We start from the raw sequence: 17,922 nt of genomic DNA, 5'->3' as shown, positions 1-17,922 counted from the left end.
TGCAGGTATGAATGCTAAAGATTTAGATGATTCCCTAGTGTTTCACTTCATTTGGTCAAAACTCCCAAGTGATACAACAACACTATACAGTGACACTCTCCAGACCAATTACATTCCTCCCTCTTTCTTTCACAGTTTCTATTTCTCAGTTCTACTTTTGCCTCGTTTCCCTTCGTCTCCCTGCAGGTTTCTCAAAGGCAATTTGGCGGCACAAGTGTAATATCTTATTGCTGGTGAAATGCCATTAAGGTCAAGGTGTGTAATGAAGCTTTATGATAGCGTGAATAGTTAGAAGTCCTGGGAAATCACACTCAATTGTACTCACTGGCCTCATCAAGGAAAAACGAGGCACTGCAGTGGAACAACAGATGAAGAGAACCTGCTGGTTCCAGATGCAGGTGTGTAGCAGCAGGACAGAGCTCATGAAATAAAACAAATATTTTGAAGTCAAAGGACAGGTGATGCTATTGCAAGAACCTGCAAGAACATTAATCTTTATGAACATATGAGTGTTTCTGTGTCACTTCAAAAAGCTCGAACACATTAAAACCGTGAAGGTCTTGCCATGGTGGCTGACGCTAGTGTAAATAGAGTATGACACCCTAGGGATGTGTTGGCATGGCACTGTGTAGGCAGCTGTCCTAGGCAGATAAGTGCTAAACCCTGCCCCAATTTAAGCCTCATTTAACACAGCTCACACTAGTCAACATAACCCAGACAACGGTCAAGAGTCTGAGCCCAGATAACCTTACAATACAAAGTGGGACTGTGAACACCACACACGTATACTGTAGGTCTACTCTAATGTTTATATTATTGTCCTTATGTTTATATTTCACTCTTGTTCACATCTTGCTCTTGATGGCTTAAACTGGGACCTGAGTACTAATTTCGTGCCATAACGTGTAAATGTCCTGGTATGACAAAGTTCCTTGATCCTTGATTCTTGATCTACAGCTGACTGCAGGGCTAAACTTGTGACTTGGCCATGTTGGCAGAATGAAGCACACATGGTTCACTTCTGTTTCCCTCTCTAACAGTTTGTTTAATACAAGATACATAAATTGGTAAGTTGTTTTTGTTATTTCTAAACAATCTACAGTTAATTACAATTATTTTCATAGCTTTTCCTGCATCAGTTAAATATTGTACTCACCAAATCAACTGATCTGGAACCTGGTTCCAGAAACACCAAAGTTCAATTCAATTTAATTTTTTATTTTAATTTTTTTAATTTAATTCATATAGCACCTTCCACAGACAGAGCTGAACTCTCAAAGTGAGCTTCTACAGATCAGGGAGAGCAAGATATAATGAACTTATCTTTCCTGCTCACTGGCAGAGTAGCTGTCATTACTGAAAATGAGATTTGCTATACATACACAAAAAGATAATTGACCTAGAGACTGCTCCAATATCAGGGCTTTTATTCAAAGGATGAAATGACTAGCCATGAGAAACAGCTCAAAGAACACCCCTCTGAACGCCACCTAGATCTATCACCCAAAATACCTGTGTGTTGGGGGTTGTTTTGTTGTGCTGAGACTAGGGATCAGGCCAGGACCCAAAAGCAATAACCCCCAAGACAGGCTAGGAGTAACTTAAAGTCTTTTAATGAACCAAAAATCACTGCAAGTGTCCAGGGCCAGGGAACAAAAGTCAAACAACCAAAAATCCACGCAGGAGAAAAATACTGAGAGACCAAATCAAACGAAAATACAAAACGTTCTTACTTGCAAACAGAGGAAACCAAGGTAAGTCCATGAGGTGGGGAAAAAATGCAAGACACAGGTACGGGAATGATCACGGGGAAGACACATACTCAGGCAAGGAAACAGACTCGGGCATGGAACACAGACGAACCAACAAGGACAGAGGGAAATAACGAGACTTAAATACACCAGGCAATGGGCAACAAGTGAAACCAATTAGGGCGGGGCAGACAATCACAAAAGGAGGGAAACAAGACAAAGATAGGAAGTAGAACAAGACAAGATACACAAGGACAAAGACTTCAAAATAAAACAGGAACAATGAACAAAACTTAATGAGACCCAGAGTCCCAAAGAGTTCAGAGAACAGCCCACTTAGGGGCTAGTCATGACATGTTTTAGTTCAGTAATTACTTTGCTAATTAAATTCACTCTATTCAAAACATCCCTGCTATGTCATAGTTAAGGGTGCAGCTTATAACTACCATGCAACCAATTAATCTTAATGTGTTCCGGTCAAATTTGACCAATTTAAAAGTTTTATCACTGAAAAATGTAGTTAATTTGATCAGACTGACCTAGGACTCCTTGACTTTGTCCACAAGGAGGATTTCAACACACAAAATAAATTGTATTAATTTGCACAGATTTTGTGTGTTTTATTCAACTTTTGTACACACACGCACACACCCTGGCAACCACTACGTGAACCTCGAGGTAAGAGGGTTCTGGGTTCCAGCTCCAATCTGGGTGCTCCTGTGCGGAGTTTGTAAGTTTGTTTCTTCCTGTGTAGAGGGTTGCTTCAGGAAGCGCATCCAGCAAAATAATGTGCCAAATTTGAAAATTTCAAATTGTCAGTTTCGGATGATTCCCTGTGGCAACCCCCTGAAGGGGAACAGCTGAAAAAGGAACAACAATGGTCATAAACCGGCTCTTAGGCCATGACAAATTTGGAAAGGACACACAAGAAATAATATAAATGTAAATTTATTATACTTAAACCAAATAACAACTCAGGAAATATCTACAAATATGGGGTGTGGAAATCAGTTTTGTCAGTAGAGTAAATGTGCATGAGTGAGCATTATGAAATGTGGGGTGTTCAGGTCACAAAAGAAAAGAAAAGAAAAGGTGTACCAATGCTGGCCAATGTCAGCTGTGGAGAGAAAAAGAAGAGCCGTGAAGTCGGTGTGGGCTGGGTTTTTATACCCTGGATCCACCCAACCCAGGTGCCACCAATTTGGCTGGCGCCCACCACACCTTTCCATTACTTGAAAACATAACGTAATAAGGCAGGGGCCATCACACAATAAAAATAATCTGGAAATTATGTTTTTTAGAACTCGAATTCAAGATTTATAAAATCAGATTAGTGAAGCATACAGGCCATAAATAACAAATAGAAGTTCAAAACTTGTGTTCACAAGAACTTAAGTTGATTAAAAAAATGTAACACAACAAGTAGTGATAATATGTGTATTTTTACACTTTTTTGACCAGGAACACAGAATTGTTTAACAAGAAATGAACATAACATGAGGGTTAAAGGAACCTGAATAAATGAGTGGGGAAACATAGCAAATGCCTCCACACAGGGCAACAGGGCTCATTCAATGTTTTGATGAGTATGAAAATGGTGAGTATCATATGCTATGGCTCTCACAGTCACCAGATCCCAACCCAAAGTGTGTGACAGTCACAGAGGGACTGTATGATTTTCCTGCTATTTTTCACTTTTTCCTCATGTCTTTAGGTTCAAGACTCATTTTTTGAAGTTTTTACAGACAGTGAAGAATGTTAAGCTGTATTCTCACTTCAATGTGCACCACCTGGGGCAAATTTGTCTCTGTCCACATCCACACGTCTGAATTGACTTTATGCACTCACACAGCCTCTGAAATTTTCTGAATGGAATGAATTTCCATTTAAAGTGAAAACTTGTTTTAAGTCCTACAACGGAAACATTTTCAGTTCTGACTCCCTCTCAAACCTTTACAGTGTGCAGTAATTTTGTACTTAACTCTTAATGTATGTTCTTTCCCACTGAATGCTGTTTTTTATTCTTTTACAATGATTTTAGTTTTTCATAAGCTTGCCAATTCTTGGTCAAGAGAAAAGTGTTAAAAAGACTTATCTTCCACTCCAAGAAAGTGTTTCCTTAACAAAGATAGATCACATCACATCATATCATAGCAAAGAAAAAATGCTTGAGAGGTTGGAATGGGATATTTGTTTAGTGGCTATGTCTACTGTACATGTATAATTGGGCAGAAGCAGTAGCACAAACCAATGGGTATTCATACTTTGAACTGGGATAGGGTACATGTCAGGGATCACCACCCTTTATTTTTGGCCTGGTGGTGGAACCTCGAGTGGCAGCGATTCGACGTGATGATAATTTTCCTGGGGCTGTGTACAATAGTTCTATCCATAAACTGATGTTATATGCAGATGACATCCTTTTGTTTGTCTCACTCTTTGATATCAGTACTTTCACTTCTAAACAACTTCTAAACAACTTTACCTTTAAGTTTTCAGGATGTAAAATCAGTTGGGACACGGTATTGTCCAACTACATTCTTTCAAGCTAGCACGTCCAGATGACTCAGATGAAGCTTTACAATATCTGGGTCTCCCCCAAAACTGAACGTTATCAAAGCAAACTTTGACCACTGTAGACACTTAATATTGACATAAAATGGTGGTCTTCACAAAATGAACTGTGTCCCAAAGATTAACTACTTGCTTTGTTCTCTCCCATTAGAAATGCTTTCCAATTATTTTAAAAGATTTGATATCATATTTAAAGAATTCATCTAGAATGGAAAGCAGTTATGCGTATGTGGAAACTGCAGCAGCCAGTTAGAAATGGTGGTTTAGGGTTCCCAAAACTTTCATTCTATTACTATGCATTTAGCCTGAGGCATCTGGCACACTGGATATTGCTCCCAAAGAGTTATCTGCATTGGTTCCTTAAACTGCTTATCCACCAAATCATCTAAACATATGAGGGCTAATCCACTTGTATTTCATCTTCAGTGTACATGGAGAAAAATTGCTGGGCTGAGAGATTTTTACCCTTACATAAAGCCTCAAGTATTTGGCTAAATCTAAAGCTAAGCAATGACAAACAATAATTTATTTAGAAGGAATAGGTGGAAAGGGGTATGCTTACATTAGATTTATAATGCACCAAAACATCTAAATCATTTGATGATTTGATAAAACAACAAAAAAGGCAAGTTTACAATCTGCAAGGTCAGCAGATAAGTTATAAAATATTCCAGATCTTTGTTGAAGAATGTGACACATCTACATATTCTAGAATTCTTTTGGAATATGGAGGAAATAAAACTGTTGTTTGGGAAAAAGATTTGGGTTTATATGAACATAAATGAGATGAGATTTGCAACAATTCCTGGACATTTTAGGCTCATGCAGACATGGTTTAAAAGATTCTGCAGCCTGCTAGAAATGCAGTGAGGATAAGGGTACATGTGCTATGGACATGCCCCCGAATCCATCAATTCTGTACGAAAATTCACTGTTACATTGCTTATGTCATAACAATGCAGTTTGTATTCTGTCCATTTGACTGTAAAGTGAAGTATTGGACCCAGAATGCTATTATGATTGGACAGCAAATCATTCACAGGGACTAGATGATGCCTGGAGAGCCTGTTTTCAGGACTGGATGACTAGGTGACTGTAGTAGATCAGTCCTGAACAATAAACTGGACTGGAGTGATAACACAAATGCCTTGCACAAGAAGGGTCAGAGCAGGCTCTACCTTCTCAGGAGACTCAGGTCCTTTGGAGTGTAGGGGGCACTCCCTAGGTTCTTCTTTGTTCACTCTGTTGTGGCATCAGCCATTTTTTATAGTGTGGTCTGCTGAAGCAGCAGCATCTCCACGGCAGACAGGAAGAGACTTGACAAACTGATCAGGAAGGCCAGCTCAGTCCTGGGTTGTCCCAGGAAGAGAAGAGGATAGTAGCGAAGCTATCATCAGTGATGGTGAATGGGTCCCACCCCATGCAGGACACACTGACAGCACTCAGCAGCTCCTTCAGTGAGTGGCTGCTTAACCCCAAGACAGTGAAGGAGCAATATCGCAGGTCCTTCCTTCCTGCTGCTGTTAGACTGTACAACCAGCTGTGCTAAGGAGACCACACACACACACACACACCAGGACTGAAAAGTGCAACAATCACAATTTCAGGTGCAATATGTACAGCATTGTGAAGTAATCCGCTTCTTCTCACACCCTCCATGCTGTTTATAGTATCTATTCCAGTAAATATTATCTTGAGTCTTTATATTTTTGATTTTTTGTATATTATGGGTGCCTGAATCTGTCTCTTTGCTGCTGTTACGGATGCAATAGATCATACGACCACATCTAAGTCAGACACACAGAAATAATAAGAAAATAATCTGCTTCCTCCTCCGGTGTGCATGCTGGACCTGAACACCCACTTTGATGACTTGCATTGTGTCAGCAACCCCTCAGTTTACCCCCGTGCCAACCCCTCCCCACAGAAGGACTGGAATTTCTATAAACTTCATTAAAAGCCATGTAATGTGAGTAAACTGCAGTTAATTAGCACATTATTCAGAGAGTCCTTCACCTCTCTGCCTTGTACATTTGACTCCAGCAGGGCGAACACTCAGTGATGGTTCACAGCAATACAATTTACATACTTCAAGGAGCTGTCACCCAGAACAGAATAAACTTTCAGTTCACTTTTAAACTTCCCCTCCCTAGCATCTTTAGTACATCTTTAATAGTCCAATTTTACAGTTTTAACACAATCATGGGTTGACTGATATGACCATCTCTGTAAATTTGACCTTCTTCAGTCTGATGGAATGCAATTTTTAGACAAATCACAAGTTGAAAAATTCTGCCAACTCAGCAGTTGATGGTGCACATTTGATTTTGGATCTGCAGAAGGACATAAGATAAGAGAATCCTTTATTAGTCCCTCAGTGGGGAAACTGCATGTGAAGCTTGCAGTCCTAACCCTAATGCAGGCAGGAAAGACCCAGTATAGCCTTGCTCTTATAGGAGGGGAAGGAGGGTATCAGCACTGGGTACAGGTTAGGCCAAGGGCCAGGTTCTGATCTCAGTTTTAGGCAGTAAATAAATGTAAATGTAAAAGATGGTAAAATGATTGTAATGTAGCAACCACTTTGTAGAACAGTATGCAGTTATCTATCATGGTTACAACTTGGTTAAAAAAAGAATTACAGTTTATTTAAATACAAATGTATATTTAAACTTGTTTGACTTTGGTTTAACATTACCTGTCAATACTTTGTACACTACAATCTTTATATGATTTTGTAGTTGTTGCTGTTTTTGTTGTTTTTAAACAGAAGGTCTTTAGGTTGTGTTTATCAGACAGAAAGGACCAAGATCAGGAGCAGAGTAGCTGAGTAGGCTCCGGTCCTCCATTTTGACCATTCTTTGTTCAGTCTCTCATAAATGTCCTAACCTTTGAGCAGTGCTACATCACAAGAGTGCCCCTTTATTAAATAGGGTGTGATGCTAGCAAACATAAAGCAGCCATGCTCGACTGTGAATACTTCTCACATGAATGTTCTCTTATGAGTGTGTGCAGTGAGTCTGCATGATCTCAGAGGCTCCATTAAGAGCTTTCACCAGACTGCAGATAAGCAACAAACCAAAGCCTGTTGGGCAGAGGAGACACATGATGGCATAGCCATTTATTGGCAGTTCTGATGGTTGACTCCTATCCCAGTGAGCTGTAGCTGATCTTGTTTCCTAACACATACATGGCTCAGTATGCAAGTATGACCTGTATGAGGTCAGCAAAATCTAACAAATTTCAAAAATATTGTGAGATTTCAAAAGTTTTGAGAAAATGTTTTTTTTTTTCACATTTTGTTTATGCTGCACTAGTTTTATAAAAGTAATTTTTTTAAATAACTGTCAGAGAGTGATGCACAGGTCATTTTTATTCTGATTTTTTGTCTGCAGCTGCTTTGTTTACTGCATAGCAACAAATGATACAGTTCACTTGTAACTATCACAAACACAACGCCTGAGGAGACATTTTTTTCATGACTATGACTTTGTTGCAGCTGATGATACTCTGCTCTGCTACCTACCCATCACCATTATATCCTTAATCACAGTATAGACCACTTTCTGGATGCTGGATACGAAAGTGTGGCTTGAGATGAGATCCATTTATGTTACTTTCAAATGTATTTCATTAAGTAATTTCTTTCTTTCTCTATATATGTCTTTGTGTGTCAATTGCTGCAAGCAGATATGCTGTTGTCAGTGGGGGGAGAGAGAGATAATGTGTAGAGATTTGATGCATTAGCCTGGCAAGCTAGCAGTCTATAACAGGTGAAATAAAGTACATGTATCTTTGATCAGGGTTGGGTGTGGTTCTTAAATTTGGCAAGACCACCTGGGTTCAGTCCAGTCTTGTCTTTAAAATATGGAAATTGAGTCAGGGTCAAGTCTCAAGTCAGTTTGAGGTTTGTGCAAAGTATGATTTTGCCTTAGAAAGTCAAAAAATGAATCACTTCACTGAATTAGCATCTACCAAAATTATTTTACCACCACATGTAAATAGCTACAAAATCTATGAAGTGTAGTTTTTATTGTTAAACCTGGATAGTCTAATTGAGGGCAAGGTTTGAGAAAAACATCCAGAATATTCAATATCTTCAACTGATGCAGCTTCTCTTACACCTAATCTCGACAAGTGTCACATCAGTAACAGCAGATTACATAAGCTCTGTCATCCACCCTCTCCATCAGACTCAGTCATTTCAGTGCTCACTTTAGGACCTTAATGGCAAATAAAGAGAATTTCCTTTAGTGGGACAGATTAGCTTTCCACAATGTGTGTAGTGAGGAACCATCATTTAATAAAGCAGCAAATGACCTGGTTTAAATAACCAGAAAAAAAAATCCCAGAGCAGGTAGAGGGCAAAACATTTTTGTTACACCCATGAGTCATGCTAATGTGCAGAGAATTAAAATGGACCACGACCTGACGAAATGTGGTGTGGGGAAAGTCACTTCACTCAGTTACGCATAATGACTTAACCAAGAAACAGCAGACCTTTTTTCTAAAGGTGAAATGTTACACTGCCCCATCACTCTGAGTCTAACAGCAAACAGAGGTCAGAGTGAGTACTAAACTGTTCATTTTGTTGTACTTTGCACTCTGACTGCCTGTATTCATGCTGGGAAATGTTTCTGTTAGCTTTCATGTGCTTGTGTTTTAAGTCTCTTCAGCAGCAGTAATGTGACTGGGATCAGAGCTGATAAGCAGCTCCTATAGCTGGGGGCTGTCTGTAGGCTACAGCACAAACCAGCCAAACACATCATTTATCCAGGAGCCAAGAGGAAGATACATCTCACAGTGCTCTCAGCCAGTGAAATAAGACCTTTTAACCTTGCATTACGAGCATTAGAGATCCACAAAAATATTCAGATAGCTGGTACGAGGGAACTTGGCTATGCACAAGCAGAAACTGAGAGCAAGCTGGTATGGTTAGGCCTGGAGGATCCTGTGTGTGTATCACACCATATGGGACCATCAAGCATTTATATTTCTTTCTGCTTCTCTGGAAACAAAACCCAGAGTTTGTTAGGAGCAGGTGAGGATGGATGAATGGATCGAAGAGTGTCACTTCAACATCAAAGACCATTGTTCATTTACCGGCAGTCAATATTGGTTTCTTTTAACCATGATCACAATTGTTCCATAATCTTAAAACAAGACATAACCATGACAATGAAGGTTATCAATGTAATTATTTAAATGCAAACCAGAATTTAACCCTAACCAAAGCAGAGGCAGGATTTAAGGATTTTGGAAGGTACTAAGAGACAATGTTGTCCTGCATCACCACATTTTATCATTTCATTTTAAAGAGTGAAATGACAAAATGAAAAGAAGATATGAACACAGTATTGTGCATTTTACATCGGCTGTGTGCATCTGCACACATTAAACACAAGTGTACTCACCATGCTTTTAGGTGTGTACAGACCACACAATAATAAATTCTAGGTGGATGCTCACAGACATGAGCAGCTAATAAAATGTACCACACTCAAACTCTTAATTTGATGTAAAAAAAAAAAAAACAATGTAAAAATAAATAAACAAGCTGACGTTTTCAAAGTTCTTCCATAAATGGTTCAAAGTTCTTCCTGTACAGAAACAGGAAAACAGATATGTTCAATGTAACCATCAGTGGATACTAATACATCATTTATTCTAAAACATGACAGGTCATATGCACACTGCCTTTTCATCCTATATCATATGCATATTGAAGGAGATAACTTGTAAATATAAGACAAATGATCTCAAAACACAGAAAACCCTGGTTTCCTCTGGGTTTCATGGTGTGCCATAGCCTGGACATTAAATGGAACCCTAAAATAATCGCCTGGAGAGGCTATGGCTCAGGTGGTCAAATGGGCTGTCTCTCTACAGTTCACAGTTTGATCACTGGCTCTATGAATACAGTTCATCTACCAATAATATAAATTCTTAATTTCATTGTATGAGCACATGTGCAGCAGCTTTGAGAGCTGATTGAGACAATAAGCACAGTTAATTTGTGCTTCATTTGATTGAGCTTTTATTTCACTTAAGCTCCATTCTGCACACTGCTCTTATCCTTCCACTGCTGTTTTCCAAATGCTTGAGAGGAATTACATGTTTAATCTTCATCACAAATTCAGTGTTAATCAGTGGCGCTGGAACTGAGAAAAATTATGCAGAAAAGTGAGGAAGCAGATACACTGTCGTGTGACTGCACACACATGCATGAACACTAAAGACACACATAGAAATTGTAGTGTCAGATTTTGTGCAATATGTTTGTATATTTTTTCTAAGTGTGCAAATCCTATTGTGTTCTGTTTTATGTTCTGCTTATCCCAACTCTATCCCTTACACACAGACACAGCTCCACTATCTCCTACACACACACCTCTACTCTGCCACATGCACACTCCTGCATCGTTCCCCATGCTGCTCTCCCACATACACACACACACACGCACGCTCCCTTACTCTGTCTCTCACGAAGCTCTCTGTCAGAGCACAGCCCATTTGCAACTGTGGTTGTCCTTGGCACCACACTAAACCTCAAAGGTATAAGTCCCTCTGTCCCGTACATTATTCCCCATTGTTCCCCATATACAGATGACCATGCTCCTGTTGCTCCCCTTGTGACTCCCCAATTTTTTACTCATCTGTGTATGCTCCTGTGAATGTGCTGTACTCATGTCATACTCACTCCTGTCATACCTGTTGCTAATTTTGAGGTAGTCTCAAAAGTTTTTAAGAAAGCAAATGACAGAAATTCAGGTCCCATTGAAAATAAAATGCGTGTGAAGCGTATTTAAAATGGACAAGCAATGATACACGAGATAAGCAATGATCCCAAGAGAGACGAAGCCAGCCAAATTCTAGGAAAAAAGACAAATTTGACGTAGAAGTTGATGCTGGCAAAAGTGCACCAACCAGACAAAGGGAAAATGAAAAAAGACATGCCAATTCACGCCCAGTAGTGTCCTTGGGATGGGTACAACCCCAGGTATATAATATGATGTATCTTTTGAGACTTTCAGATGCTCCTGCAGGACTTCTCATGCTTGTAGACTCTGTGTTTGTAGAATAAAGCTTTCTGGACTCAACCTCTCTGATCTCCAGCACCTGATTGACTCTGTGCATTTTTCTCGGAAGAAGATTTGAACACTTAGAATTTTTTCGAGAAGACAAAAACTTAAGAGAAATAAGATTAAGGTGTAGGGACTCAGCCGGACCTGGACCCAGCTTCAACTGGCCCTTGACTGGGTCTATCGCCTGGCCTGAAAAATCCACATCAAAATGTTAAAGCCAGGTCTCAAGACCTGGCTTTAACTCTGTGGACTGGAGAGCACTTGTCTCTCCTATTTCATCCCTAACCAACTTCTTCTCATTTGTTCCCTCCCATCTCCACAGAGAGCTGGGTAAAGAAAAGTGAAAGCTCAGGCACACACATATATATCAGCCACGTTTAAACTGTTTCGCATTTTGCTCACCTCTGAGCTTTGGAGTTAAAGCTGTGCTGTCTGAAGGGTTTTTCAAAAGATAAAAAGCAGGAACAACAGAGACTGTACACTAAGTCTTTGTCCTTCATCTAATGCAGGTTGTCCAGAGATGGACAATTAGACACTAATCTGCTGATTTATGTATTGGGTTCTTTAGGGACATTATTGGAGTGGCAACGTTTCACTGACACTGAGAGTATGGATGAATGTGGTAGCCTGTATGACCTCTGTATGAGCAGGATGTTATTCAGACTGAAAACAGTGGCTGATTTTGAGAAGGAAATAATGTTAATTATCAAATTCCCCATCCCACAACCTGAGGTATATGGCCAAAGTTTAACCAAGCCTGCCACATAATCCTACATCACTTGAGCAGCTAGAAAGGTAATGTTTCAGAAGATTTTTTACTGCTATCTGTATATGTGTAGAGCTGAAGAAATCCAACATTGGCAATGTGTGGTGACTGTAAATATACGTCCATCTTAAATTATAGTAAGGGTCTGTTTGGAAGGGACCTTAATTACTGACCAGCTAAACTTTTGAATGATGATGGTGGATCTGCAGAATTCAAGAACAGACATAAAATGAAAAATAACACATTTTGAAAAAGTCCATCTGTAATAGAGAATTTAAAAGGTGTCTATAACTTGCTTTAGGCTGAATCACTGTTATCCTGAATGAAAAGTAGCAAAACAGAACTGATATCTGTCTGGTTACTTTAAATGTGCAGCCACACTGCTGGCTCTACTTTAGCCCAGAACTGATTAGCTCAGCATCCAGGAATTCATTAGCAAAATAAATAAATATTTAAAATGCCATAGCTGCTGCCATCTCAATTAAGATGACAGTGTTTGGTCCAAGGGGAGGAACTGGTGTAGCGCCTGATCTCCAAGGTGAGTTAACGGCCAACTAACACACTCACATAAATCTAACTTAAAGCACACAGGAAACCATAGACCCTCTTAGGAAGAAATTTAGCAGAGTCATAGCTGCATGGGAAAAAGACCATCGGTGGAACACACACGTCACAGAGATGACGTATTTCTATACTTCTGAGGACCCTCGCTAACAAAACGCATTCCCTATCCCCTAACTGTATCCTTCACCATCACAACTAAATGCCTAAACCCAACCCTTATCCTACACTGAAACTCAAGTAGTCAGTCAGAGAGGTTGTAGACAAACAAACAGCCTTTACAGACTTATTTAGAAAAGAAAGTAGAGGGTTTTCAGGTGTTTCACTTTCAATTTGATCTTCAAAGGAAGTGGGTTAGATAATCTGGACAAAATTATTATTTGTTTCTGACCTTTGTCATAGTGATGCCACCATGGTCGCAGATCTCTGCAGTTACCTTGGTGAAGACATCATAGATAGAAATATTGTAGAAGAAAAATACCCATATTGTGTCCCTTTAACAGGAATGATCCTTTTAGAAAAAAAGTGACTTATCACTGGGATTGTGACAGCATATTTATTTGTACTTCTGTACATTCAAAGACACCAACCACTCATTATCTGGAATCACAGGAATGAACCTCTTTGCAGTGATCTGTTTGCTTCCTATCCTCTCCTTCTCACCTCCCTCTCAACAGTTGTGAGGCTAAGTGTGTATATGTGAATGTGTTATAGATAGCTGCACCATGTTGATGGAAGACCTGAGAGAAAACCAGAGTATAGAGGTATACAGATAGACTGAGAGGTCGTCACAGTTTCCCTCTGCATCCGCTCTTTGTGTTAGGCCAACCTAAACGTGTCCTGGACCTCCTTGTACTGGACACATAGAGACTGGTACACCCCTTCTCATCTGACTCTGGACAGCTGGATAACATAACTCCTCTAAGGACAGGCTATACACATCTAATCTGACTGGCCTCCAGGTCCATTCTCTTGGCTGAGCTTATACAGTGTTGCCACAACATCACCAGGAAATCAAACTCGCAAGAGAACGAGAAGCAGGCTGCCTCAGAGCTCACACAGCAGTACTAAACTCATCAAACTGCTTTGAACCTTAAAAAGCTTCACAGGCCCTCAAGCACACAAACACAGAGCAAGCCAGAGGAGAAAACACTCCAAATGGTCTTACCTTGCCAAACTGTTCAAAATACTGCTTCACATCTTCAATTACTGTGTTGGCTGATAATCCTCCCACAAATATTTTCTTTGTTCTTGAGACCATCTGGAGGGAGAAAAAAACACAGAGAGAATGAAAAGAGAATAAAGAAATTTAGCTACATTTCATACAACAAATTAAGAATTATTAAGTGTCATCTCTTGTGGTGTTTATGTGTGTGTGTGTGTGTGTGTGTGTGTGTGTGAGCATGTAAAGTCAGGTTTCACCAGCATGGGATGCTAGGGGACAATCTATACCCAAGAGACTTTGCCATAGGGCAGCAGAAAGCAAAAAGTAGACAGAGCAGAATGGCATAGCAGCCCTGGTGTGCAGTAACATTAGGGAGTCTTGATGCCATATTGCATTGTATTATTCATCAGAGTGGGATTTGTCAATGTCGGAATGGCTCTAATCTCTGAGATCTGAAATTGAGCATTTTTTTTTTTTTTTTGACAGAAAAGGGTCAAAGCCTTGTTGAACTCAGCAACCCTGAAAGGTTGGAGGAACCTCACTTTTCCAAACTTATTGAACAAATGCGTGTGTATGTGAAATAATGTTAAGAAACTGGCCCTTTGAAAACAAATCCAAACCTAATGTGCATGAATGAATTTTCACAACATAAAGGAACCAAATCTAACCCCAATAAACTAAAAATAAATTGGGCCAGGCCTGACTTGTGTCCAAAGCAGGGTGTGAGTAATGGGAAAGCCTGTGAACACCGCTGAGAGTACTGCATTCAGAAAAAAAGGGGAACAATAAACTATTCTCTACCGTGGCCTGCATGTGTTGGATGATGACTACAGAACAAGCACAAAGTTAACACAAAGTTAAAAGCATAAAATAACCGAGTAAAATGGCAGGCAGCAAAGTAAATCTAGGCATTGATGAGAGCCATTTGGTAAGGACAGTATGGAAGTGAATATCACACTTCTTATTTCACCATCTTTCTTGGCTCCTGCAGAGAATCACTGGTGTCATTTTTTACTCTGGAGAAACTCTCATTAGCTCATTTGGTGGCCAATACCAGGGCTGGAACCTGACACCATTCATCTTAATGATGAGGATAGCCGCTGCCACTATTATGACTGCAGCTACAATAAACAGCTAACAGGAGAGTTAACAGCGTGTTAGTGAGGTGAGGGAGTGAATTAAAGTGAATTAAAGTCCTTTATATTGCAGCAGCAGTACAGTGCCCCAAGTAGGGACATTACTGTAGTATGTCACATTCACCATGGGACGAATATACGACAAGTTTTCGCCAACACTGACCTTATTACCAGCACAATTACTGTCACTGCACAGGCCATACTTAAGAGCAGGGTGACATGATGGCAGACAATAACATCATTTCAGGACTAAATTCTAGCCTTCACTCTGAGAGTGCCTGACTTCACTCCCATACACTCTTCAAGGCAGCAAAGTATAATTGCATTTATTATATGTCATATTCATGAATTCTTGTAATATCTCATCAGACTCAAAATGAGAAATCAGATAATGTAGACCCACTCTCCACAGACCTCCAGTGTTGTTGTGCTCAGTTAGACATACAGTAAATTATTTGAACTGCATCATATCCATCACATCACATGAATGACACTGATTAAACTATAATGTGTGCCCCACTAGAGGCGAGGCCCAGAGATGTTTAACAGTTCAGTTGAGAGCAGGATGTTCCCAAATTGCTGCTCATCATCTGGCTACTACCATCCCTGCTGTGAAGCATGGTTGTAGGAGCATAATGCTATGGGCAGCTTCTCAGCACCAGGGACAGGGAGAAGGGTCAGAATTGAGGGAAAGAGGGCCAGTAACTCCAAGAATACAGCTAAGACACTGGAGTGACTTCAGGACAAGTCTCTGACTGTGCTTAAGTGGCCTAGCCTAAGCCCAGACTTTAATCCTGCAGAACATCTATGGAGAGACCTGGAGATGGCAGTTAACAGATGCTTCCCAGCCACTATTTAATGAGATGATCATTTCACATGTAGCACTTAAATTTCTACTGACTTTTTCAAAACTCTTCTTTCATCCTCCACATGAAAATAATTTCTCCTTTTTTAAGTTTTCATATTAAAGTAATTTACTGGAAATCTGGAAATACTATTTTATTGATAATATAAGCCACAGACAAGGGCTATCCTTGATCAGCGAATGACTAGGTACAGTGGGTACGGAAAGTATTCAGACCCCCTTATATTTTTCACTCTGTTATATTGCAGCCATTTGCTAAAATCATTTTTTTCCCCTCATTAATGTGCACACAGCACCCCATATTGACAGAGAAACACGAAATTGTTGAGATTTTTGCAGATTTATTAAAAAAGAAAAACTGAAATATCACACGGCCATAAGCATTCAGACCCTTTGCTCAGTATGTAGTAGAAGCATCCTTTTGAGCTAATATAGCCATGGGTCTTTTTGGGAATGATGCAACAAGTTTTTCACACCTGGATTTGGGGATCCTCTGCCATTCCTCCTTGCAGATCCTCTCCAGTTCTATCAGGTTGGATGGTGAACGTTGGTGGACAGCCATTTTCAGGTCTCTCCAGAGATGCTCAATTGGGTTTAAGTCAGGGCTCTGGCTGGGCCATTCAAGAACAGTCACAGAGTTGTCCTGAAGCCAGTCCTTCGTTATTTTAGCTGTGTGCTTAGGGTCATTGTCTTGTTGGAAGGTGAACCTTCAGCCCAGTCTGAGGTCCATATCCCTGTACTTGGCCACATTCATTTTTCCTTCGATTGCAACCAGTCGCCCTGTCCCTGTAGCTGAAAAACACCCCCACAGCATGATGCTGCCACCACCACGCTTCACTGTTGGGACTGTATTGGACAGGTGATGAACAGTGCCTGGTTTTCTTTCTCCCATCTCCTGACTGCATCTCTGGAGCTCAGCCACAGTGATCTTTGGGTTCTTGTTTACCTCTCTCACCAAGGCTCTTTTCCCCCGATTGCTCAGTTTGGCCGGACGGCCAGCTCTAGGAAGGCTTCTGGTTGTCCCAAACGTCTTCCATTTAAGGATTATGGAGGCCACTGTTCTCTTAGGAACTTTAAGTGCAGCAGAAATTTTTTTGTAACCCAGATCTGTGCCTTGCCACAATTTCGTCTCTGAGCTCCTCAGGCAGTTCCTTTGACCTCATGATTCTCATTTGCTCTGACACGCACTGTGAGTTGTAAGGTCTTATATAGACAGGTGTGTAGCCTTCCTAATCAAGTCCAATCAGTATAATCAAACACAGCTGGACTCCAAAGAAGGTGTAGAACCATCTCAAGGATGACCAGAAGAAATGGACAGCACCCGAGTTAAATATATGTGGGTCACAGCAAAGGGTCTAAATACCGCCATGTGATATTTCAGTTTTTCTTTTTTAATAAATCTGCAAAAATCTCAACAATTTTGTGTTTCTCTGTCAATATGGGTGCTGTTTGTACATTAATGAGGAAAAAAATGAACTTAAATGATTTTAGCAAATGGCTGCAATATAACAAAGGGTTAAAAAAGGGGTCTGAATACTTTCCGTACCCACTGCATATGCTGAGAAATAATCTTCCAAGTTCAATGAAATTGTATTTCAAGAAAGTTCATCAGAAAGTAAACTCTTTCCATTTTGGATATTCCTTGAACTCTAACCACCTTTATCAGAATCAGAAGCCTTTATTGTCATTGTACCAGAATACATCGAAATTATAGCAGCCTGGAAGTGGTGTTACTCCAAATCTAAATAAATAAATAAAAAAGTATGTACAAATAGTCTAAATAAAAGTAGAAATAAAAATAAAAATAGAAATAGAATAATAATTATAAAAATAGAATAGAATACAAATGCTACAGTAGAAAAAAATAGTGCAAGAAAGACAGAGCTAATATAAATATTGCGTGTTGTTATTGCACACAGTGTTGCACATGGAGACAGTTATTGCACATAGATAAAGTGGAGTTCAGCTGCATAGTGCAGTATGTTGAATTGTGTGTATGTCCAGTTAGAAATGGGGTGTGAT

General features: G+C 39.9%; 1 protein-coding gene across 2 annotated transcripts in view; it reads right to left on the bottom strand.

Annotated features, from left to right (window-relative positions):
- The window catches only part of LOC121186959 (RNA-binding protein Musashi homolog 2-like), a 131,421-nt gene that overhangs the window by 31,479 nt on the left and 82,020 nt on the right, over window positions 1-17,922 (bottom strand). The window contains exons 6-7 of one of the 2 annotated variants that reach the window (XM_041045914.1): window positions 13,903-13,995; window positions 9,875-9,922 (exon numbers count right to left, since the gene is read on the bottom strand). In XM_041045914.1, coding sequence (XP_040901848.1) covers window positions 9,911-9,922; window positions 13,903-13,995 — 105 coding nt within the window. In that variant the 3' untranslated portion in view covers window positions 9,875-9,910. Of the gene's footprint in view, window positions 1-9,874; window positions 9,923-13,902; window positions 13,996-17,922 lie in introns of those variants that run through there. The other variant, XM_041045912.1, reaches the window with a different exon arrangement.

The sequence above is a fragment of the Toxotes jaculatrix genome, chromosome 9, assembly GCF_017976425.1.
Source record: "Toxotes jaculatrix isolate fToxJac2 chromosome 9, fToxJac2.pri, whole genome shotgun sequence".
NCBI lineage: Eukaryota > Metazoa > Chordata > Actinopteri > Toxotidae > Toxotes > Toxotes jaculatrix.
This window is presented reverse-complemented; position numbering and strand designations above follow the sequence as displayed.